This window comes from Spermophilus citellus (assembly GCF_964194105.1).
Source record: "Spermophilus citellus genome assembly, chromosome: 14".
In the NCBI taxonomy this organism is placed as follows: Eukaryota; Metazoa; Chordata; class Mammalia; order Rodentia; family Sciuridae; genus Spermophilus; species Spermophilus citellus.
In genome coordinates, this window is record NC_138194.1 from 37,838,507 (window position 1) to 37,864,089 (window position 25,583).

The 25,583-nt window shown below is 36.5% G+C and overlaps 1 protein-coding gene across 1 annotated transcript; it reads left to right on the plus strand.

The window, feature by feature from the left end:
- The first annotated feature begins 7,346 nt into the window (after window positions 1-7,346).
- GGH (gamma-glutamyl hydrolase) lies at window positions 7,347-25,127 on the plus strand. The gene is made up of 9 exons (XM_081266240.1): window positions 7,347-7,587; window positions 10,403-10,514; window positions 13,972-14,022; window positions 16,179-16,263; window positions 17,101-17,242; window positions 19,426-19,532; window positions 19,613-19,703; window positions 22,719-22,856; window positions 24,709-25,127. Exons 1-9 carry the CDS (start codon window positions 7,479-7,481, stop codon window positions 24,828-24,830), a joined length of 957 nt encoding a protein of 318 aa, XP_081122366.1. The 5' UTR covers window positions 7,347-7,478; the 3' UTR covers window positions 24,831-25,127.
- Window positions 25,128-25,583: the final 456 nt, after the last annotated feature.

Consider the following 25,583-nt stretch of genomic DNA (forward strand, 5'->3'; position numbering starts at 1 on the left):
TCTCTATTTTCTTTAAAATTAACCATATCTTGTTTAATATAAAAGCCTTATCTTCTAACTCTAGTATTGGAATCATCTATGGGTTTTCCACTTTTCTTTTTAGATACTTATTTTTATTTCTGCTTCTTTGTTTTTTTTTTAAAAATATTTAGACGATGATAGGCTTTAATTTTATTCATTTGTTTATATGTGGTGCTGAGAATTGAACCCAGTGCCTCATACATCACAAGCACTAGGCAAGTGCTCTACCACTGAGTCAGAATCCCAGCCCTTCTTCGTGTTTTTTTAGTAATCTTTTACTGTATTCTGAACATTGTGTTTACCTGTAGAGATTCCTGGTAATATTTTCCACAGGGTTAGTCCTTCCTTCCTTTTGCCAGATAGGTTGAGAGGATAGTCAATCACAATCGGGTCTTGAGCTGGTTGGAGCTGGGTTGGTAATCTATTAAATTCAGTCCACCACTGATTTATCCCTAATCCTCAGGATTGATCCTCTTGGCTTTTGACTGACATCCTAGATGGGCTCTTTATTCTCAGTCTTGAAGGTTCTGACTTTTTCAGGTCTTATATTCATTTCCTATCCTTATAGGTTCAAAATCTGACAAATGTCTTGAAGACCCATTGTATACTACTTAACAGCCCCTCCTTCTGGTGGATTTTCTCTCCAAAGCTCTTTGTGACAATCACAGTTTTCACTGTGCCTTTCCTGCTCAGCCCCTCCAATCTCTGTATCATCTTAGAACTCAGCATGTTTCAGGGGAAAAATCAAACCATGTATTTTATATCTTTCAATTCTTTTTTGCCAGTAATACATTAACTACAAAAAGCTTCACGGATTTCTCTTTTCAACAGCAGACTCTCTGTGATAGAATATAACTCTGTATCTATCAGTCAATCATATATGTGTATGGGTGAAGATATTTATAACTTCTTTACAACTCTCATCCTTTAATTCCATTTTATTAACTTCCTCTGGTTGGTTAGTTTTAAATGGCATCTTTTAACTTCTATTTTCTATACACAGTCGATAATCTCATTTTATTTTGATGTTTCTTTCTCCTTCACTTTCAATTCTTTATGTGCATTCTTTCTGTTTGACAGAGCATATAATATTCACTTTTTTTTTCTTTTTTGGTGAGACAAGTTCTTACTATGTTGTCCAATATGGCTTCAAACTTCTACCCTCAAGTGATACTCCTGCTTCTGACTCCCAAGTAGGATGCCATCACACGGGGCTTTACATTCCATTCTTTGACCCTTGTACCCATTCTATTATTTTGGTTTTAATTTTGCCATCAAATATATTACATCAGTTGCTTTGCTAAATTTTCCAGTTACCTTTTGTTTGCATAAGTTCATGTTCTAATCAGTTTACTAAAATATTGTGAATACACTATTTTCTTCATTATAGCATGTTCAAAAATGTATCTGTAGCCAGCTTGGTTGTCTATGCATATAGAACAAAAGAATCTATTTGAGTTTTTCTTCTTTGTTTGTTTTTTTAATGATACTCCATTGTTGCCTTGATTTTGGTTTTCCTCTTGGAACGTGTAAGATTATCCTAATAGCTTTAAGTGAATTGATTATTTTGCCTGATGACCTGGGTAATTTTTATTATTTTCATTAATGTTTTATAATTTTAAAATAGAATAAGTCCCAGAGTTTATAATTTTACCTATCACTTTTCAATTTTATTTATGGTATTCTTGAATTATAGTTATATATAGATTGTCCTGTTCCATTGCTTTGTTTTCTTCTCCTATCATAATACATGTGTTGGATTTTTTTTTTTAAAGACAGAGAGAGAGAGAGAGAGAGAGAGAGAGAGAGAGAGAGAAAGAGAGAGAGAGAGGAATTTTAATATTTATTTTTTAGTTTTCGGCAAACACAACATCTTTGTTTGTATGTGGCGCTGAGGATGGAACCCGGGCTGCACGCATGCCAGGCGAGCGCGCTACCACTTGAGCCACATCTCCAGCCCCATGTGTTGGATTTTTTTTGCCTGTTATCCAATTTAAATTGCCTTGGATGCTTCTTTTCTCATTGATATTTATTAAGTTTTCATTTGAATATTTTTTGCCTTGAATAGTGGCAATTTATTCTTTGTTTTTGAGAATGTATTATTGTTTCCTTCAAATTTTTCCCCAGTTTGATCAATACTTGCAATCTTTCCTGGTTTTTGTCCATTTTGGTTTTGAATTTTTGATTCAAGTTTTTACACACACATACATCACCACTACTCCACATACATCTAATGTTTGAAGATATTTTAGTTTGGAGCTTTGTCTTAGGTTTTACTTGGTGAGAACAAAATTTTATTAGATGAAATGTTGCAATTGTGATTATTTTGCTTTCTTCTCTCCCCCCATAATTTTATTCTCCTTTAGTGCTGAGTAATATTCCATTGTGTATATATACCACAGTTTCTTTATCCATTCATGTATTCAAGGGCATCTAGGTTGCTTCTACAGTTTAACCATTGTGAATTGAGCTGCTATAAAATCTTTTCTTTGAAAAGTAGCTCTGCATTAAAAAAATGTGCCTTTATTTTTATAGTCCTATTGTGGAGATGTTCCTAGGTAAAAAAAATGTTTACTTCTGTTGATATAGTTGAGTGCAACTGTTTTAGTAGGTAATTTTATAGTTTGCTCTTGGAACATGTAACATTATAGTTGTGGCAGTATGTATATGGGGTGAGGTGGGGTGGGTGGCATGATTTTTCTTTTGTTTTTCCTTCAGGATTTTTTCTTTTCTTTTTTTTTTTGGTACCCAAAAGGGGCATTTACCCACCGAGCCACAACCCCAGCACAATCCCCCACCCCCTTTTAAGTTTTGAGATAGGGCTTCTCTAATTTGCTGAGGCTGGCTTTAAACTTGAGATCCTCCTGCCTTGGCCTCCAGAGTCTCTGGGATTACAGGCAGGTGCCACCACACTCAGTTCTTCAGGATCTTAAAATTTCCCCCTTACTATCTTCTTTCCCTTCACTGCCATGTCTTTAAGGGGGGCACACTTCTTTGCCAATGTAGTTGATTCATTCTCAAAAGCAATTCTTATCTACAGCTTTACCTCTGGCCTTACTTTCAAGTCCTCTTCCTTTAAAGCCAATACTGTAACTTACCAAGATTTAGGATTGTCCAGTATTTGGCACGTAATATTTGGCATCCTCTTTCAGGGCTCAATTTTGCCTCTGTTTAGTCTATGTCATCTAGTCCCATTTTCTCTTTTTCAAAGTTTCTCTGAAGTATTGCTTCCTCACTCTCCACATTCAGTCTTATAGAAGTGTAGCATACTCTATTGGAAATCTGTACTTATCAGTTTTCTGGCAATTTAATGTTTGTGGTATGCTCTTTCTCCTAGTATTGCTGAAGCCATGAATCATGTCATCTTCATACACCTCATGGTTTTTTGAAGAAGATGTGAGAAGAAATGCTGGTTTAGGCAGTTGAAGTTATCCTTTACACCCAGGTATAATTTACCTGTTACCTCTTTTTAATAAAAATTTATCTCAACCCAGATGCCCTTCAATAGACGAATGGATAAAAAAAATGTGGCATCTATACACAATGGAGTACTATGCAGCAATAAAAAATGACAAAATCATAGAATTTTCAGGGAAATGGATGGCATTAGAGCAGATTATGCTTAGTGAAGCTAGCCAAACCCTAAAAAACAGATACCAAATGTCTTCTTTGATATAATGAGAGCAAGTATGAACAGAGCAGGGAGGAAGAGTAGGAAGAAAAGAGTAACATTAAACAGAGACTTGAGATGGGAGGGAAAGGGAGAGAAAAGGGAAATTGCATGGAAATGAAGGGAGACACTCATTGCTAAACAAAATTACATATAAGAGGTTGTGAGGGGAATGGGAAAATAAACAAAGAGAGAAATGAATTACAGTAGATGGGGTAGAGAGAGAAGATGGGAGGGGAGGGGAGGGGGGATAGTAGGGGATAGGAAAGGTAGCAGAATACAACAGTCACTAATATGGCATTATGTAAAATTGTGGATGTGTAACTGACGTGATTCTGCAATCTGCATTTGGGGTAAAATTGGGAGTTCATAACCCATGTCAATCTAATGTATGAAATATAATATGTCAAGAGCTTTGTAATGTTGTGAACAACCAATAAAAAAAATGTAAAAAAAAAAATTTTATCTCTATTAATATGTTCTTCCAATTCATTCATTTACATACCCCGATAGTCTGTTAACTAATTTATTAATTCATTCTCTCATTGATGATCATTGAATTTGTGTTTAATATTTCATTGTTACAAAAATGCTACAAAGAGCATATTTGTACATATTTCCTTGTTCACACATGCATATATTTCACTAAGATATTGTCTTAGTTTGTTTGGTATATTTATAACAAAATACCTAAGGCTAGGTACTTTATGACAAGAATAATTTTATTTAACTCATGGCTCTGGAGGTTTAAGTGCATGACATTGGCATCTGCTGTGCTCTGGTGGGGGCCTTATCGTGGATGCTATCACAATGGTGAGAGTGTGTGTAGAACTGGGAGAAAAAGATCACATGGCAAGACAGGAAGCCAAGCTACTGGGAAAGTGACCAGGGTTGCTGGTTTTTTTTTTTTTTTTTTGGTACCAGAGATTGAACTGAGGGCTGCTTAATCACTGAGCCATAACCCCATTCCTTTTTCTATGTTTTATTTTGAGACAGGGTCTTGCTAAATTACTGAGGCTGGCTTTTAATTTGCAATCTGCATGTCTCAGCTTCTGGAGCTACTGAGATTACAGGTGTCTGCTACCACGCCCAGCTAGGCTTACTATTTTTAAAACATCTCACTTTTTAAATTTTTTTAAAATTTTTTTCTTTTTAATTATACATGACAGTAGAATGTATTTTGACATATCATATATGCATGGAGTATAACTTCCCATTCTTATAACAACTCACTTTAAAAAATTTTTGTAGTTGTAGATGGATACAATACCTTTATTTTATTTATTTATCTTTATGTGTTGCTGAGGATCCAACCCAGGGCTCACATGTGCTAGGCAAGCACTCTACCACTGTGCTACAACCCCAGCCCAACAATTCACTCTTAAAAAGACTTGATTCACTGCTACTAGATCATACTCACTCCAGTTAGCATTAATGTATCAATGAGGCTTGAGCTGCCATGAACTAATTACCTTTCACTAGGTCCTCCTTCTTAAAGGTTTCACCACCTCAAAACCATCAGACTGAGGACTTAGTTTCCAACACATGAACCTTTGGTGGACAAATTATATTTAGATCATAGCAGGTATACCTACATCTGAAAAGTGCTAGCTAACAGACTATGTGACTCTTTAAGGGTATTAGGTAATATACACATATTAAAGATATGTAATAGCTATGTAATAACTTTCAAAAATAAATGTAATAATCTACAATTCTTCCACCAGTTAATAATTCTCCTTTCACTATATCCTTGAGTTTATTACTGAAGGCTTACATTTTTATCAATCTAATGGATGTGACATATTTATGCGCATTCTTTGGATAATTAGTCAAAGTCTAGTTTGTTTCATATTTCTTCCCACTTTCTACATATTATAAATATATCTTCCAAGTTTGTGCCTTCCCTTCTTTAATAGGTTTAAAATAAAAATAACATAGATGTTTTTAAATTTAACATTTTCAAATAAATCTTTTTCTACTAACTCAAGTTTTGGGGCAGGGTGGGGGGGAGTACTAGGGGTTGAACCAGAGGTTTTGAGCTACATTCCCAGCATTTTTTATTTTGAGCGAGGGTTTCACTAAGTTGCTTAGGGACTCTCTAAGTTCCTGAGGCTGGCCTGCAACTTGGGAACCTCTAACTTTTAATAAAAGGTTTTATGAAAACCTTTGACATCAAGGTCAGAAATATATATTGGTATATTTTCTTTTTACAATTTTTTAAAAGTTATACATGGGCACAATATCTTTACTTTGTTTATTTATTTTTATGTGGTGCTGAGGATTGAACCCAGTGCCTCATTTAAAAAAAAATTTTTTAGAGTGAGTTGTTATAAGAATGGGAAGTTATACTCCATGCATATATGATATATCAAAGTACATTCTACTGTCATGTACTCATTCTGCCAGTGAGTCACAACCCCAGCCCGGTATATTTTACCTTTCACATTTACGTTTTTAATCCACCTGAAGTTTATTTTTGTATATAATGCTAGGTAATAATTTATTTATTTTTCATTTGACAGCCAATTGTTCCAGCATCACGAATTCATATTTACAAAAGCTCCTTGTCTATTCAGTCATGCTCAAAACCAGCTTGGCATTTTCACAGTATCTTTCATCACACCCTTAAAGACTTCTCTCTCACCACACCCTTCTACAGTAGCATCATTTTCTTTTTAAACCAGGCTACTTATTGAATTCTTCCTGAAATATGTTGAAACTCTGCCCATGTTCACGCCACAAATCATGTTCCCTTTTTTTCCTTACTAGATTGTGAAAAAAGTCCCTCTTATGACAAAGACATTGTCCAATTCATCTTTTCATCCTCAATATGATCAATAAGGTTTTCAAATGCCACCTAAATTTAATCTAAATTTGACATGGCCTTTTCAGGTGGCAACTTTTACCTCTTAAAAGCTATATATCCATATATTTAGAAATCTTCAAAATGCATATATTAAGCATCAAAGGCATAATTTCTGCCCTTGTGTAGGACAATCTATGGTGGCAGCAGTGAGGTTTATCAGGACCAGGCATCGTTTGCGGGGGTGGCCTAGACTTGCCCCTTCGAAGACAGATGCCAGGAGTCACCCCTCCTTGACCCACTTCTGAGGTGAGGCGATGCTGGCACCAGCGACCGTGTTCACGTCCTTTGTCCTGCCCTCTTCTTCATTTCCTCCAGACGCCTGGTCCCCCTAGAAAAGCGGCCAGATGTGGCAATCACCTCCGAGGTCACAGGCTCTCTTTACATTGAATGTCGTGTCGTCGGCATTCCTAGGGGCAGGCCCTGACCTTTTAGGTAACAAAGTTCTCAGGCGACTTCTAGAACCTCTCGCCAGCCTCCCTGGCTGCTTGGTTACCACACTGGGCCTGGCGCGGACCCGCAGCTCACCCTGGAGGACCTTGGGCGGGCCGCCGCGCTTCGCACAAGCGTCTTAGAGCCGCGAAGACGGACTGTTGAGGGGAAAGATTCCAAGCAGGCGGAGACTAGCCAGTGCCCGCCTTAGGGTTTCTGGAATCTCGGCGGAGGCCTACCGGCAGCGCTGAGCGCGGCCGGGAGCGGGCCGAGCCATGGGGCGGGCGCGCCGTGCGCGCTCCCAGAGCCGCCCGCGTCCGCCCCCCGGCCGCCGCGTGTGCGCGCCGGGACTACATTTCCCATAGGCCCGCGCGGCGCAGCGCCGTCCGCGCCCCCGCGAGCCGGGGGCCCTGAGGCCGCCGTGGCCGCCGCGGCGCTAGCCCGCAAGGCTGCAGTGCCTTTGAACTGCGGCGGGAGGCGGCCGGCGTGATGGCTAGTCTGGGTCGCCTGCTGTGCGTGGTGGGCCTGCTCCTCTGCGGGGCAGCCAGCCTGGGGCTGTGCAAATCCCACACAACTGCCGCTAAGAATCCCATCATCGGTAAGAAAGCTGTGCGGGGACCCCAGCTGGGTAGTGACTGGGTGTCAGAGCCCGGACTCCAGCCGCTGAGCTCCAACTAGCACGTCCCCTGTGTTTAGAAACCCCAGCACTTGGTTTAGATACTTGTTTTTTAGTACCAGAGCCAGGGCTAGCCACCTTTTGTGTCGTACAGAAATGTAGGAGGTGCCTTGTAGATTTCCTTGGCCTCAAATGGCTCTTAGGAGTGGGCACTGTGAAGAACCCTGCGGATTTTCCTTTTTAATCTATATAGCTTGGCGTTTCTACTAAAAGAAAAAAATCCATTTTTTTTCACATTGCTAGGAATTTCTATTTTGCATCTAGGAATTTTATACATTCATTATTATATTTATTAAAATTTCTCTGGTTAGGGATGTATTTCAAGATACAATGGAATAGATTAGATAATCAAGAACTTGACTTTGTTATTTTCAGCATCAGGTGGCACTAGTGGCTGGTATGATCCTATTGTCAATTTTATCTAGTGTTAAAGTGAAATATATAATTTTTTACTTACAGCAAGCTTATTTTTAGAGTACAATCAGTGTGCATTAACAGAACAGATGTTTGAGATAGAGTCAGGCAAAGCTACTAGGAGAAATCAGATTGGGATTAAAATTTGCCAAAGAAATTTGCGTGTGGACAATTAACATTAGTTTTATCTCAATCTATGTAGGATTATTTCATTCATACTATTTTTCCTTCCACAAAAATGCACTGTATTCTGTAACTACATAGAAAGTAGATTAGTATTTTTTTTCACATGTATGGGTAACACCCAATTTTCAAATAGGTTGCTTACTAATATTTGGAATCTGAAATGTCTTATTATATAGCTATTTGTGATGATGGTCAGTCTTCAAGGAAATTTTTTATGTAGATAGTTGCATATTGAGCACCCAGGAGGAGGTAAAAGGAGAGAGTAGATTCATTTCCCTTTGCTAGAATTGGGTGTAGCCCTAGGTCAAATACAGAGGATCAATACCCTGATCAATTAAGACAGAATGATTGATCACCTTGTATGTGCAAGGCATTGCTCTAAGAAAGGCAAAGGAAGAATTCACAAAAGTTAGGAGATACCTTAATGTATGTGTGGGATTTTGGTCATGTGTCTAGGGATAAAGTACATACAGCCTAAGTTCTTTTTTCCAGGGTTGGGAAAAGTGAGTATATGTGGGAGATGGGAGCAGGGTGGATGTTGGTGGAATTTATTCTAATGTCTTTTTTTTTTTCCCTTCTTGCCCCTATATTCCCATGAATACCCCATGACCCGCTTTGTGGCAATTCCCCTGCCTGCTCTGTGACCACTCCATTTCCTATGTCACTCCCTAATTCTTCTTTTCCTAGCCAAATTTAATTTTTCATAATGAAGACAATCTTACCATCAAGGAGAGAAACAGTCTTATTGAACACATTTTGACATTTGACATGTTATCTGAGTACCTGATATGTACCAGTTATTGGAAGAAGCTGGAAATACAGACATGATTAATACGACAGGCTCTTCCTGTCAGGTGGCCTATGGAGACATTGAAAGTGTTCCAAATGAAATGATGTAGGAACAGGTACTCACCAGGCAGACTTTTTTTTTTTTTTTTTCCTTCTCTTTTGGTGCTGGGGATTGAAGCAAGGGCATTGTGCATGCTTAGGATGTTTTGATGTGTGCTAGATGCTAGTATTGTGCGGACCTGGGTTGCAGTGATAACAGGAGGCCAGAGAGTTGGGTGGGACAGAGGATGCAGGGTCTTATGTAATTTACTAAAGTTTAGGAACCCATTGAATGCTTAAACAAACTTGTGACTCCTGTGGCTCTGTCTCTATCTCAGATCCTCTTGCTTACTCCCTTCCCTTACATTGTTGTAGTCAAACAAACTCCTTACAGTGTGACAGGCTAACTGGTGACCTTTGGTCTTGCTGTTCCCTAGCCCTGAATTGCTCTTTTCCCGGGATATTTGCAGGTGGCTTACTTTCTTACTTCTCTGAAGTGCTGGCTCACATATGTTCTATTTTCTTAGGGAGAACTTGCCTGGCCACCCTGGTTAAGAGATTATAAGTGAGACACCACCTCCTTTGCTTTACATTTTCTCCCTCCTTGCACTTAACCACCAGCCATCACACTATATCTTATTTCTTTCTATCTTTTTTTTATTATTTGTCCTCCCTTCTTATTCTCCCTCAGGGAGTTTTTGTTGTTTTTTCATTCTTGTTTTCCTAGTTTAGTACCTAGTATGTAGTATAATTCAGCAATATTGAATGAATGAAGTAGGTGATAAGATCATCTTTGCTTCTATGTGGAAAACTGGTTGGATTTGGAGGTTCCTTAGGAAAGCAGAGAGACCTTTTAATAGTCTGGGTTGGAGGAGAAAATATGGTGCTTGGGTTTAGGTGGTGTTGGAGAGATGTGGATAGAAGATATTTCCACACTGTTGCTTTATCCGGCAAGGAAGCAGTTGTGTCTTTTGAGTGTGTATGGGAAGGGAATGGCCACATGTTAGATTTAGGAATGTGTGCTCTGAGATGAATTCCAAGTCTGAGGTTACATAAAGGATGCTGGTGTTATTGGAGACTTCTCTGGAAGGTTTACTTGGCCTCCCAAATGTGGTGAAAGATATGGGGCTACCTGAAACTCAGATCAGCCTCCACTATTCATTTCCCAGATTCTATGGATCGACTTGCAGGAGATGCTTCCTATTTAGTTCTGTGAATTGAAAAAATAAAATAATGATATTTTTAGTTTCAGTTTCTGACTAAGAAATAAAGGGATTTGCTTGAAACTAAAACTTTTCTTAAAATTTAGGAATATTAATGCAAAAATGCCATAAGGAAATGAAAAACTTTGGAAGATATTATATTGCCGCATCTTATGTGAAGTATCTAGAGTCTGCGGGTGCAAGAGTTATACCAATAAGGTATGTTTTAATTTTTTTATATGGTGTATAAAAATTTCAGTGTTTTATCTCCAGAATTAATGCTTTCTCTCCTATGAGTGTATCATTTTATTTAAAAGTAGTAACATTGCATGTGATTTTTTTCCCACAAACCTAATGCCTGCAGTCTGTCATTAAATTGTTCAACGAATGAAGCTGTTTGTATCTATAGTTTCAATAGAAATTGTTGAAAATGAAATGGTAATTTCCTTGCCCCAGAAAAGTTGGTTCCCACAAACATCATGAAAGTAATGGAATAACGGAATTTACAATTGAACCAGCTTTATTCCTTATTATTAGGATAAGGGGACAATTAGGGAGTGAAGAAGATTTTTAAATGATGACTGTAAAAAAGTTCTCATGCTCTGGTTTAAAAGTTTGTAAGGACTAATGCAGCAGTGTTGTTACTTCATTATAAATTAATGGGGTTTTTCAAGTTTAAAGGAGATACATTATTTTGGGGATAAAATAGTTCAGTAAGAAAAAAATGATTCATCTCATATTTTATTATCAGCTGAAATTAGTATATTAAAATCTCCCAGAACCCTCATCTAATCTGTTGTGATTTCACACAAAAAAACACAACTTATTCTGTACAATAATTTTTTGTATAATTCCTCAGTAAAAATTAAAACAAAGAAGTAGCCTACCTAACTATAATAACAATAAAAATCAAAGTCAAATATTACAATTTAGAGAATTGTACCACAAAATGTAATGTTTAAATTCACAGGAATTGTCTTCTTGTTTGATATTTTGCATTTCAATTAACTTTCTCTACACTAAGATGAATGTTTGCTTTTAACATTAGTCTTTAATTTTTTAGTAGCAAATTGAATTTTTCAAATGAAATTTTACTTGGAACATAGATGATACCAGAGTTTTAAAGCTGAGGAAGAGATTCCTGAAAGTTCCCAGTAGGACACAATATTTCAAGTTTTTAATCAGGGAATTATTTTAATGCAGCTGTTTTTTTTAGGGTGCTAATCCTGATAATGTGGGCAGGAGAGAGGAGACAGGTTGCTCTCAGGTAGCCTACTTCAGAGGCTGTTGTAAGTCTGGGTGTGAATGATGAGGACATGGATGACCTAGAGCAGTGGTCCTGGGGTTGATAATACAAGTCCTTAAAGAAGTCAGCAAGACATGATGACTAATAAAATAAAAGGACATAGGGAGGAAGAAAGAGATGAGAAAGACGGAAGTTTTGAAACCAGGCATGTTTTGAAATCATACTGCTTGCAGAATACTGGAATTTATGACAGAGATGCTGACAGTGTGTCTGTCAGCATATAGTTTAATCTCCAGTTTGCTTGCTAAATAAAGTATATCATAAGGTGTATTGCTTGGACTTTGCATCATGTGATCCTGTAGAAATGAGGAAATACAAGGGAGCTAAATTCCCAGACTAGCATGTAAAGGGTTACCTAATGTAGAATAAGAAGGAAGGGCTCACACCTTTAGTGTTAGGTTCCTGTCTGTATTGGGTTGTTGGGGGCTGCCTCCTGTAGTTTAGAGGGGAAACCGAAGAGGATGGGAGACATAGGCAAAACTCAGCGGTAGGTGAATAAGTTTTTCTTTGGTCACCTATCTTCTTTTTGCTACCTTCTCTCTCAGGCACAAGTTGCTCTCAGGTTGCCATCAGTTCCCACTGTGGGACTTTTTTTTGTGTCATTATATTGCCCAGGCTTTCCTTGGTTTCCTGGGCTCAACTGTGATCTAATGTTGAATGGAACATGTGCTGTTCATTGGCATTGGTGCCTGCTACTCATTTCCATGCTGCTGAAGCAGGGTGTCATTTACCATCATTACCAGGCTTAGCCATTTTTTTTTTTTTTTTTTTTTTAGTTAAGGAATGAACTATTTCTTCTATCTTTTTGAGAGGCTTTTGTTTCAAGAAATGCCTTACAATGTGCAAATAACATCTGTGTTCAAAAACATGTGACCTGGTCTATTTTCTGTCATAGGCCCCTGAGGCAAGAGAGTTTATGACATACTCAACAATTAGCCTCCTTAATAATGATAAGTGGGGTCCAAAGATTCAGTCATGGACAGTGTGGGAGCTGACTGTTTAGAATAATGACGTGACTGAAACTAGCCTGCATAGCTAGCTAGCTGGCAGGAGTCCTTAGCGTGTAGCTGAGTGATCTCCATCCATTCTGATTCCTGATGGTAGTGGTTTGCTCCTTCTTATTTAAATGCCCATAGGGAGGATTCTGAGACTTGGCTGATTCGTTTCCTTTTTTGTTGGCACAATCTGGAGAGATTGCACTGGCACATTACTGAAAACGTGTGGATTCACATTTCACCTCCCTGTGGCTTTCGAAGACAGGGCCTCTTGCCAGTTTATTTTCCATTTAAGACAGTAGTAAGCACCATCCCACTATCACCCACAGCCTTGTGGTTCTCTGCCAGAATAAGATTTACTATGAACTTCTGAACCTGTACTTGTAAAGCTTACTTGGACTTAGAGGACAGCCCAGAGGGATTTGTGTGCAGAGCACAACCAATTCTAGGCATCACAGGTTTCTGCTTGATAATGGGTGTGTTCTAACTCTTCATAACACTTGTCCCTAGGTGAGATTTGGACTGAGGTTGGCAATAGATTATAAGTCTACTTTTTTTAGGGGGTGGAGAGGGCTTCTACTTTGCTATTCTCTTATAGAAACAAAAGACTGCTAAATGTAGGAGAGTTTTTGGAAGAATTTCACAAACATGAAGCTCTTTTTTGTTGTTTTCGCATTTTACTGAATTTTATGGCAACATTTAGAGGTTGTTGCCAATTGTCATAGATAAATCACATTGGATTTATTCTGTATTCAGGATAAAAATCATTAATAACATGGTGATAATTAAAAGGTGCTTAGGGATGTTTGCTGAAGGATGATTCAGAATGATTTAGGCCAGTCCTCCGTGAGCTGTGTGTAATCTGAACTGTTCTGCCTTTTGAGTAGATAGACAGTAGTTCCCAGACTATTGCAGCTGGTTGATGAGGATGGAATTTGGCATTTTTTTGTATTGTTTTTATCTTGCAGAGCTATTAAAGTAATTAAAGTTAAAATAAAGTAGGCATGATAATAAAGTTCTCTACCTAATCTTTACATAAACTACTGAAAACTCTTAGATTTTTTAATGATTTTTGGCTAACAGAAATTACTGGTGTCCAATTGCATATTAACTCATGTTTTACATAGTAAGTTTCATTAGACCATACAAAAATACATTTACCTGTCTGATGAGCAAAACAAGGGCATAATTATGTAACTTTCATGTAGTTTGAGAAAATGCCTCTATGAAGGTAGGGAGGTAGGTAATGTTGTCTACCATTTAAGAATTATTTTTCGTCTGCCTTTTGAAAATTAATGTGATAACTTTATTTGGAGGTATAATTTCTTCCTTAGGTTTCAGAAATGAATATTTTGTAAACTGTGTTTGTTTTCAGGCTTGATCTTACACATGCAGAATATGAAAAACTTTTTAAATCTATCAATGGGTAAGTTACCTTGATACTTTGTGTATGTCACCTCAGTCCTGTCTATCAATTGGTTTGATACAATGTATGAGTGTGTGCATATCTGTTTTTGCAAAAAAATACATGAGTGGCATGAAATTAGTTTTCTGAACTTTTAAAGGAAATATTTTGCTGGGAGTTGCAAAAGTTCTATACAGAGTAGGAGGTAGATTAGAAAATGTATAATTATTACATGATTCTTTTTACATGTGTAACATCTTTGTGTTTCTTTTAAAGCTTATCTAAAATATTTTGAAGCAACTTTGAATAGTAGGGCATACTGCTTTGCTGAGAGGATTTATGTAAGTCCTATATCTGAGGATATCAATTGATTATCTTTTGGAAGTAATTTGACTAGAACTTGGAAAAAACTTTTTTATTCTTTAGTTTCACCACAAAAGATATGATTGTTTAAGTCACAGAAAAATACTTTTAATCATTTGAATAAGGGTTCTACATTACTCTTGATTGAAGGAAGAAGGTGAATGGAGCAATTAAAAACTGTTTTAAGTATCAAGTTGACAAAGATAAAAAATTTGGTAATACTCAAAAGTGAGGTTATGTGGAAACAAGTATTCTCATATTTTATTAGTGGGAGTGTAAATATTCTATAGTATTTTGGGGGCAATTATGTAATATCTATTGAAATGAGAAATAAATATATCTTTTGACCCAGGAACTTGAAAAAACTCCCAATTTAGAAGTTACTTAATAGTTCATCAGGTGATTATAAAGACTATAATCATTTAATAGACTACCACGCAGGAGTTAAAATTTAGTAAATCTAAGCCAGGCATGGTGATGCATGCCTATAATCCCTGCAACTCTGGAGTCTGAGGCAGGAGGATTGCCAAGCAACTTTGTGTGTCCTTGTCTCAAAATAAAACATAAAAAGGGCTGGAGATGTAAGCATCCTTGGGTTCAATCCCCAGTACAAAAAAAAAAAAAAGGAAAGAAAGAATAAAAATTGGTATATCTATAGATGCTGCTTTGGGTTGCTGTTGTCATATGAATGTTAATGATATGTGAAAGACACAAGGCACTAATGGTGCATATGGTTTATTTACTATTTGCTTTTGGTTTTAAGATATTGGTGAGGAGATACACATAGCAATTTCTATCATATCAACAAAAAAATTTTAACATTGTTTCAGGAAATGGGGTAGGACGGAGTGTTTTTACTATAAAGCTTTTTGAAAAAGAGCTCTGTTGTTACTGTTTTTACTTTTAAAAATCATGTTTCTGTATTGCTTTTTTTTTAAAAAAAAGTTATTTGCCTTCAGTTCAGTTTGGTTCAGTAAATATTTACTGTAAAATCAGTTCACTTTAGTAGAACATTTACAATGCCTGTTATGTGCAAAGTACTTTGACAAGGACAAAGATAAGTAAATTCAGACTAGAATATAATTGAAGAAACCCCCAAATATACTTTTGGAATTACTTCATCTTTTCCTACTCTCTCCCAACTGCCTTCCTATTTGGTAAGGAATCTGAAATAGTAGTTGTGTAGATAGGAATTAAAAATTTTTGGTAACTGACTTGTCCACATGCCCAGTGTGCCTTCATGGAAACCAAGCAGTAGCTCTTAAATCAGCAAGGGGATGCCTTCTGTGTCTTCCCCACCAATATTATGCTTTGACGCCAATTTTTACTCCCATATGATCATACTTTCCTCTACAGCAAGGCACTGGAAGCTGGTCTCTTAATTAGGGAAATCAGGGGTTGTAATTGACTGTTTCTGAATGTCACCAGAAAAAGAGCCATACTCAAATGCAACTTGAAAAGAACCTTTTTTGAGCTCTGATTATGCAGAAGACCGCATACTATTTTGGGGGTGGTGGTGAAATGGATGAAAAGACAGCACCCTGCTTCAAAGGAATTGTCATTTGAGAGGGACAGTGAAGTTTTACTATATGAAAGAACTTTAATGAAATTAGATATACCAAATTTGGTCAAAGGCAGCTTTTTAAAAATATATTTTTTAATTTGTTCTAATTAGTTATACATGACAGTAGAATGCATTTTTCCATGAGAGAGAGAGAGAGAGAGAGAGAGAGAGAGAGAGAGAGAGAGTGTGTGTGTGTGTGTGTGTGTGTGTGTGTATGGGGGCAAAAAATGCATCTTAATTGGTGTTTCAGAATCCTTTTCCCTGGAGGAAGTGTTGACCTCAAGCGCTCAGATTATGCTCAAGTAGCCAAAATATTTTACGACTTGGCCATACAGGTAAATATATGTTATTTCTTATCATTCAAGATGGGTTTTATCAGTTTCTCTAAGGATGATTCTGTTTTTAAGCACATGGTATTGCTTCCTTCACAAGTAAAGTAGCCTCATACCCATTAACTTTTGAGGCCCCTGTTCTCCAACAGCCAGTGGCTACTTCCACTCTTTTTTTGTGTGTTTGTGTTGTCTTCTAATTCCTGGCTTCTATGTGTGAACCACAGTCTTCATGTGGCTTAATAATTCTGCTATCTCCTTCTGTTCTCTTACCTTTTTATTACATACTGGCCATTGTTCCTAATTTATTAATTATCTCCTCTTGAAATCTGCTTTTCTTCCCAATCCATTCAATCCTGTATCACCTTTCTTTGCAGTTACCTTAAACCTTAAAATAATTAATTTACTATGCAGAAACTCTGACTTTTCCTTTGTAATGTTGCATATTAGGCCCACCTTTGAACCATAGCTTAGACCCTTACTGTTTCTCCCCTTAACTATTGATACAATTTCCTAATTAATCTTGTTGGCCCTAGTGTCTTGCCAACTCTTTCTTAGATATTTCTTGAAGTGACTTTTGAGACACTTGCTTGGAAACTTTTAATAGCTAAGCTAACCTGTGATCTTTTATAGCCACTGGGTCAAGATATATAGTGAGTTCATAGTTCACTTTTTCAAGCCTGTGTGGGAGTTTCGTCTGAAGAGAGACTGATAGTCTACTTATGGATCATGTGCAAATTTTTAGAAATCCATGTGTAAATCTGGTAATGAGAAACCACATGTGTAATTTTTGTTTGAAAAATTTGAATAAACTTGGTTTTCTTTTTCCTTCCTTCTGCAAAGAGTTATGATGATGGAGACTATTTTCCTGTGTGGGGCACATGCCTTGGATTTGAGGAGCTCACCTATCTGGTTAGTGGGGAATGCTTATTAACTCACACAGAACACACTGTTGCAGTGACATTGCCGCTGAACTTCACTGGAGGTGAGGATGCTCTTTAACCCCTTTAAAAATATATATTGAATAGAATTACTAAGCAGCAAGTATCAAAGTCAAAAATGCTTATATCTTTGATTTTTAAAGTATCTACACAGGCTAAAGATGTGAGTGATGGCCTTTGTATTCATTTTTGAGAATGATTTAAGGAATTTTAAATTCTGATATCTCTTGCTCCCAGTGATAATCAAGATCATGTGTGGTTAAGAACTCTGAAACTGGTTTTGAGTCCTAGTTTTCTTACTTTGGACTTGGGGAATCATCTAATCTCTCTTACCTTCAAATTCCTCATTGAAAAGAGGGTTCTACCTCTTAGGAATTTTTCGTGAGAGAGAATTAAATAAGATTTTTGTTGTTGTTGTTAGTGTGTTAAGTGATTTAAATACAACTCTTTATGTTGGCTATTATTACTACAGTGTCAACATTTTCCCCATGATTGCCTACTTTGTTTCAACCCCAGCTGAGTATACTGTAATTTAATTTTAGCACTAAACATCTGGATTTAGTTCAGACCCCACAAATGAAAGGGTATGGTCCCTAGCAAGAACACCTTATTTCAGATGTGAAAATCATATTCCCAGGCCACCCACTCTTCTTACTAACTTCTGCAAATTTGGGGTTTCCCAGACTTCTGATGTTTGTAATTCAGTACAAGGAGTCACAAAACTCAGGAAAGTACTGCATTTGCTTAACAACCGGAAAATCCATTGAGCTTTGGTGCCCAGGGTTGGTTTTTGTTTTGTTTTGTTTTGCAGTACTGGAAATCGAACCCAGGGCACTCTATCACTGAGCTACATCCCCAACCCTTTTTATTTCTCTTTTTTGAGACATTATTTCTCTAAACTGCAAAGGTTAGCTTTGAACTTGGAATCCTGCTTAATCTCCTAGTCACTAAGGTTATAGGCATGCATCCCCTTTTTGCAATGAAATACCAACAAAAACCCTTGCCTGTATAGGTTTTTTTGTTGGTATTTCATTGCAAAAGCATAAACAATTGAATCATTGGCCACATAATTGAACTCAGTATCTAGTTCTTCTTCCATTCCCAGAGGTTGTCTTCTTAAAAGTCAGAACCTTCTTATCACGTGGTTTGTCTTTTTGGTAATGAGCTCCATCCTTAGATAATCTACCCTGAGTTCCCTCATTCGAAATAACAAAGACTCTTATCCCTCAGAAAATTGCAAGGGCTTTAGAGGCTTTATCAGGATCCTAGAATGAAGACAAGACATATTCTTTGTTATATCACTGAGTGTAAGTACATAATGATTCTTGTATATTATTGAATATATAGATTCTCAGAATTGAATGCTACTGTTTCTTATTCTCATAAGAATTTTGGAAGGAAAATAGTAGTAGGCATACAAAGAACTTACAAAATGCTTTATGCTTTTGAAAGGTCTTTCTTATTATCTCAATTATTTTAAAAACTCTATGGAAGGTATGTGTTTTCATTCAGATTATTTAGGTTATATGGCCAAACCCAGCTTATATAGAAAAGCAGTATTCAAGGTACTGTTGTTCTCATGGAAGCTGTTAGCTAGACGAAGAGGCCTAGTTTAGAACAACTAGCATCAGAGCCTTGAGTATATCAGGATTTTTTTTTTTTAATTTAATCCTCAGTTGTTATTTGAGTCTATGTGTCTGACTACAGAGGCTTCAATGTTGACCACTAAGATATATTGCCGCTTTGATCTGTTTACCGAGCAGAAATTTTTTGGAATAGTTAATGTTCTTTTCTACATTGTTGGTATTTTTAATCTTTTAAGTTCTAGATACCTTTTAAAATACGTTGGAAGTTTTGGATTCTTTCCTGGGAAAACAATTATATAAACACTTGGAAAATTCTACATATTTTTCAGAGATGTCTGGGGAATTAGAGTTAAGATTCTCCTCTTACTCTATGGCCAGCATACAAATTCTTATATCAGAAGAATTTTACTTATTCATATTAATACTCTGGAAGAAAAATACTTAATCCTGAAACACATTTGGATTTCTGTTAAACAAATTTTGTGCTTGTTTGGAGTACTCCTGTGGTATTGACTGTTTTACTTATGTGGTTATGGTGATTATGTCTTAATAATGACCTTTCTTTGGCTTCAAAAAATGACTTAAGGGGATTTTATTTTTCTTGGGTTTAAATTATGTATCTTGTGCTTAAATTACTTTAGGTACATTGCAGAGCAGAATGTTCCAGAATTTTCCTGCTGACTTGTTGCTGTCATTAGCAACAGAACCCCTGACTGCAAATTTCCACAAATGGAGCCTTTCCATAAAGGTATCACATTAGATATACAGGAAATTGATATATTTAGAATAGCTACAGATTTAATAATTTTATTTTATTTTATACTCTAGAATTTTACGTTGAATGAAAAGTTAAGCAAGTTTTTCACTGTGTTAACTACGAATAGAGATGACAAGATTGAGTTCATTTCATCGATGGAAGGTATGTGTCATTGTACCATGTATACTTTAATTCATTAATTTTGATTTTATGTATGTCTTATAAATAAAATTAATTTCCTTTAGGGCCTTAAGGTGGAAATGAGGGCATTTTTGGAGATAAGAGGCATATTTGTCTGAATTTCAGATCAGTTATGATTTACCTGAATATTTTCTAGGACGAGGTGATGATGATAAAAACAGGGGCAGGGGGAGAGGATAAGGACATAAACGAAGAAAGTGACTTCTGTTTCTAACTGTATTACAAATTAAGTACTTTGACAGATTCTCCTCCAGACAACAACAGAAATGCTGTTGATAGAGAAAAGTATTTTTCTAAAGTACATTGATGAAATGCTAAGAAAGTAAGGATATTCAAGCCTAAAACTCTGAGTTGACCAAGGTATTTATACCAGCATTAGTGTCAAATCAGGAAAATTTGAAAGTTCAGGACCTGCCTCCATGGAGACTACTAGATGGAACAGGACCTGAAAGGCTGCACCTTCCATATAAGAGTGAACTCAGACTATAGCTGGAGTCCTGTCTGCACAAGTGTCCATCTTGAACCTGCACTAAGGGAGTGGGGTGGGTGGAGTCAATAGGCCTTGAGCACTCAGGATGACAGGTTGGTCTCCTAGTGTGGTCTATGCTAATTGGGAAGCTGGAAAAATCTCAAGAATTTTACTTAAAGTTGTCTCATATTGGTTGCTCACACATGAATGTCAGAAGCAGATAGAAATCATTCTTTTTGGAATAGCAGTCATTCATTTCAGACTTCAAGGAATTCCTGCATATAAGATTTGAAGGAATATGAACAGTTCTTGCCCCCCCCCCCCAAAATCAATAATACACAGGAAGCAAAATACCATGTATGAGAAATCACAGAAACAACAGATATAGAGTCAGCCTGCTACAAATCTTAGGTATTAAATTATGACGTACAGTGTAATATAATTATATTTTAATTTTTAAAGGAATAAAGGACACTTAAAAATATAAGTATGAAACAATCAGACTTGAGCCAAATTCTAGTAGAATGAAGACATAGTTGAAATAATATCAGAAGACAGGTTAATCTGAAGGTTAGACATGGTTAAAGAGAGATTAGTGAACTAGAATGAAGACAAATCTGAAGAAAATGTGCAGACTCCATCATAGACAGAAATGTGAAATGTGTTGACAGAAAAGTTGGAATCTGGAGGCTAGAGTTAAAAAATTCTAACATTTCCAACTAAACTCTTGAAGGAAATTGGGATGGTGACAAACTGTATTTACATATTGACAAAAAAATACTGTCAAATAAAAGACCTAAGTGGAAAGGAAAACTACAACAAGATTTTAGAGGAAGTAGAGGAGAATATCTTTATGCTCTTGTGTAAGGGAAGGAGACAAAAAAAAAAAAAAATACCATAAAGTAAAATATTGATGAAATCAGCCAGATTAAGAAGTTGTGATAAAAAATAGAGGAGAAACAAAAGGAGATATTTGTAATGTGTATGACTGGGATAGGATCACTTTTTATCTTATATAATGTAAAACCATGAATTAATAAGGAAAACCTAGTAAATATGGTTGAGATGTGGGTCTTTTGCTGGTATCTTCATGAATAGTCCCAAGGCCAGAGAAAAAGTGTAGTCATAAGGAGGTGGGAGGGAGGCAGGGGGAAGCCCACGGCTGCTTGCTGGTAGACTTTGCCTCCTGTAAACCCCAACTATGCTTCCAGAAAATGTTTCCCTTCTTGTGACATGCTCTCCAGTGGAAGAGACTGGTACGATGTGAGAGGACAGTGCTCTTTCCTCTGAATATCTCTACTTTTCAGCTGATTCTCTTCATTTCTCCACTTTCTGGTGGTAATCATGGTTATAATTACAAAGAAAAGTATTATAGAAGGGAATTTTTTTCCTTTGAAATGAGGGAAGGCACAGGTTAAGAAGAAAAATATATAAATTTTTCAGAAGGTAAGCCAGGCATGGTGGCACACACGTAATCCCTGTGACTCGGGAGGCTAACAGGAGAATGGCAAGTTCAAGGCAATCTTAGCAACTTAGACCCTTAATTAAAAATAAAAGGGCTGGAAATGTCTTAAAGTGCTCCTGTATTAAATTCCCTATATTAAAAAATAAATATTATACATATTTACTTTTTAAAAAATAGTGTAATTTTTGAAACATGTAAATGTTGAGAGTCACTAAATGAATCCCGGCGTATCTATCTCAGCTTCAACAACTGTCAGCATGTCCCTATTCTTATTTCCTATCTATTTTTCTCTCCACACTGAATTATGTTTCTAAGCTAATTCCAGGAATCATACCATTTTTATCCACAAAGATATTTAATAAGAGTTCTAAAAACAGTTGATTTTTTTAAACCAATCTGTCTTTAATACCAATTTTGAACTTATAAAAGCTGTTTAAAAAATTGATACCCAAAGTCATGAGATACACAGAGTTTAGGCTGAGACAAATTAGCTAATGTGAAAGGATACCAGAAGTGCTGGCATAGTTTACTTGTATAAGTCATTATGGGATGAAAATATGGTTTGAAGCAGTGGGTGAAGAGATACCTATCTGAAAGAATCTTGTGTCACTAATTAAATATGCACTTGGGGCTGGGGATGTAGTTTAGTGGTAGAGTGCGTGCTTAGGCCCTGGGTACAATTCACAAAAAGGTAAACAAAACAAAGACTGCATTTGACTGCTAAACTGTTCTGTATTCCATGGCTAAACTATTTTACTTTGCTGTGATTATCTCAAAAAGCAAATCATATTACAAATGGTAAAAAGTGAAATTGAATTAAAATTAAAATTGTAAATCAGTGGAATACATTATTGGGAATATTCACGTAGACTATGAACAGAAATTCTTTATTTTGTGTCTGAGAGGTTATTCATAATTTTACTTTGTCTTTTGTATTGAGTTTTAAAATACTGTTTTGTTTTACATAGGATATGAAATAATTTAATTATAAAAAACATCTTAAACCATTCTTAATACTTACTAGTCTGTGTTTTTCTTAAAGGATATAAGTATCCAGTATATGGTGTCCAGTGGCATCCAGAGAAAGCACCTTATGAATGGGAGAAATTACAAGGCATTTCCCATGAAGCTAATGCTGTGAAGACTGCATTTTATTTAGCAGAGTTCTTTGTTTCTGAAGGTAATACATGGATATATAATCTTATTACTCTAGTATTGAAGGAAATTGTGGACTTCTATGTACTCTTTTTCTCTATAACTGTTTCATAAGATCTATAGGTTAACTTTAAAAAAAAAACAAAAACAGATACTAAATAATGTTAAAGCTCTGTGTTTGAGATACTAGGTAGTCAAGTAAAAGGAAGACAGTTATTTAACGGTATCATAGATGCTGCAGTGAGCTGAATTCTTGAACAATAGCTTAAAGAATCTTCCTTTTTCTTTCTTTCTTGAATTTAGTTTTTCCTCCATTGCTTTTCTTTTCTTTTTTTTCTTTATTAGATATACATCAGTAGATTTTTTTTTTTAAAAACATTGATGGGCCTTTATTTTGTTCATTCATTTATATGTGGTGCGGAGAGTATTTTGACATATTATACAGATACGGAGTATAATTTATTCTAATTATGATCCTATTCTTTTTAGAAATAATGCTTTAATTATAATAACTTCTCAGGATTAAGGTGTTATTTTTCTAAGACAATGATGTTTTGTGCTGGTTTGTGATTTTAAGGCATTGGCACATTGAAGAAAGTTAATAAACTTTGTCTGCTTTTTGGGGGTGGGGTACCAGGAATTGAACTCAAGGGCACTCGACCCCTGAGCCACATCCCCAGTCCTATTTTGTATTTTATTTAGAGACAGGGTCTCACTGAGCTGCTAAGCACCTTGCCATTGCTGAGGATGGCTTTGAACTTGTGATTCTCCCTCCCAAGCTGCTGGGAGTTCAAGTGTGCACCACCACACCTGGCTTTGTCTGCTTTTTAATGATGAAAACACAGAAATTTTTGTTCTATTTTATGTTTGTGTGTAAAATCTAGGATTGGTTATAGATACTTTTTTTTTTTTTTTTAAGTTGAGTGATAGGTGTGTAGGACAGAGGTATGGACACAGTTTGCAAGGAACAGAGCATCACTTAGGTGGGGTGTGGCTACTTGAAGACATTGGTGAGCCTTATTTTCATCTTATCTCTAAGCTTGCCTTAAGCTTTTTAATCTATATTCCCACTCTTATTGGGAAGCCAGGTACCCCCTACTGGGTTCATTCTGGTTTAGAATTATGTGTAGTTGAATGGATGGTTTTCATGACAGAGTCTCCAAATTGAAAAACAAAAACATAACCTCTCATAATCAGCATTAGTTCAAAGGTACATTTTTCTGTCATGGGCAGAGTAGCCTTCACTGCAGTTTTAATCATATGGCAATTGTTGGTTCTTTACTGCCAATGTCCTTGTTTCTGAAAATGCCAGAAGAGCCTGTGTTTATCTTATTTGGACTTTAGGATAAAGTCTAAGTTCTTACCCTCTCACCTGCAAACTTTACCATGCCTCTTTGCCTTTTAGAGTTCTGCCTCATCTGTGAAGTGCCTGTCTTCCATTTGTTCCCATTTCATCTGTGCCAACTTCTCCATCCTTTTTACTCTTGTAGTACTTCAGTGAGGTGTACTATAAATACATTGCAATGTGTGGTTACTAGGCTAAACTTGGGCAGAAGGCCCTTGTCCCGTTTATATTTCTAACCCCAAGCCCTGTATCAAGTCTCCTGCACATGTAGCCTCTTTAGTCAGGGTTTGAATGAATTGGGGAACAAGCACCACAGGGTCCTGGTGCAGGGTAAGTACAGTTGCTGCTTCACTAGGCAACTGTCTAAATCAGGCACTCCTGTATTTGGGGGGAAATTCTATTTTGGGGGGAAATTCTGAAAAGCATTGTCTTCTTGGTGTTTTACCATTTAATAATGCTGACTGCAGGGAGAAATCTTTTTGAAACCTTGTCATGCAATCTTTTTTAACAACAAACTTTCTTTTTCTTATAGCTCGGAAAAATGATCATCACTTTGAATCTCAATCTGAGGAGGAGAAAGCCCTGATTTATCAGTTCCGTCCAATTTATACTGGAAATTTTTCTTCATTTCAGCAATGTTATATGTTTGATTGAAAATCTTTGATGTGTTAACAGAGCACTTTGAATAATTCTATGATTAAACTATTATAATAACTCATTATTAATGGCAATATTAGAAATCTACAGAGATTCCCTTTCTATGTGATTACCTCTGAGTTTTAAATCAATATATGATTTTTAGTCACATTTGATAATTCATCAGAGACAGATAATCATAGTGTTTTCATGGCAAAGCCTTTATGTCTGAAGATAGAAAAAAAATGTATTGAGAATTCAAATTTTTTTCTGATGTACTGATTTTAGAAATAAATACCACCCCTTACCCATCCATCCCATTTTTATTGGGAGACTTTCATTTTATATTATTATTTGTGGTGTTGGGGATTGATCTCAGGGTCTTATACATGCTGGACAAGGCTCTACTGCTGAGCTGCATTTCAGCGTTAAGAATTTAAACCCTACCTCTATACCCTGGGGTGCCTCCCTCCTTTGGGTCTCGGGATTATGTTGTTGTGTGAGTGGTATGTGTGTAGAGAAACATAAATATCTCCTTTTGCCTCCATTTTAGCTCCACAGTTAGAGGGCACACATCCTGCAGACAGTCTGTGCCTTGATCTATTATCTTCTACCATGTCTAGTACACAGGCCCTTGATGAACATCTGTGACTACTCGTATTTTCCATATCCATGGAAAATAATTAAAAAGCTGTCATGCATTGATTTCAGTGCATTTGAATATATTTCTCAATCTGTGCTACACTCTTTTATCCCTTACTATCCTATATA

Coding starts and splice junctions, on each gene's coding strand:
- GGH (XM_081266240.1), top strand. CDS start 7,479: ATGGCTAGTCTGGGTCGCCTGCTGTGCGTGGTGGGCCTGCTCCTCTGC. Junction 7,588..10,402: donor CGCTAAGAATCCCATCATCG/GTAAGAAAGCTG, acceptor CTTAAAATTTAG/GAATATTAATGCAAAAATGC. Junction 22,857..24,708: donor AGAGTTCTTTGTTTCTGAAG/GTAATACATGGA, acceptor TTTTTCTTATAG/CTCGGAAAAATGATCATCAC.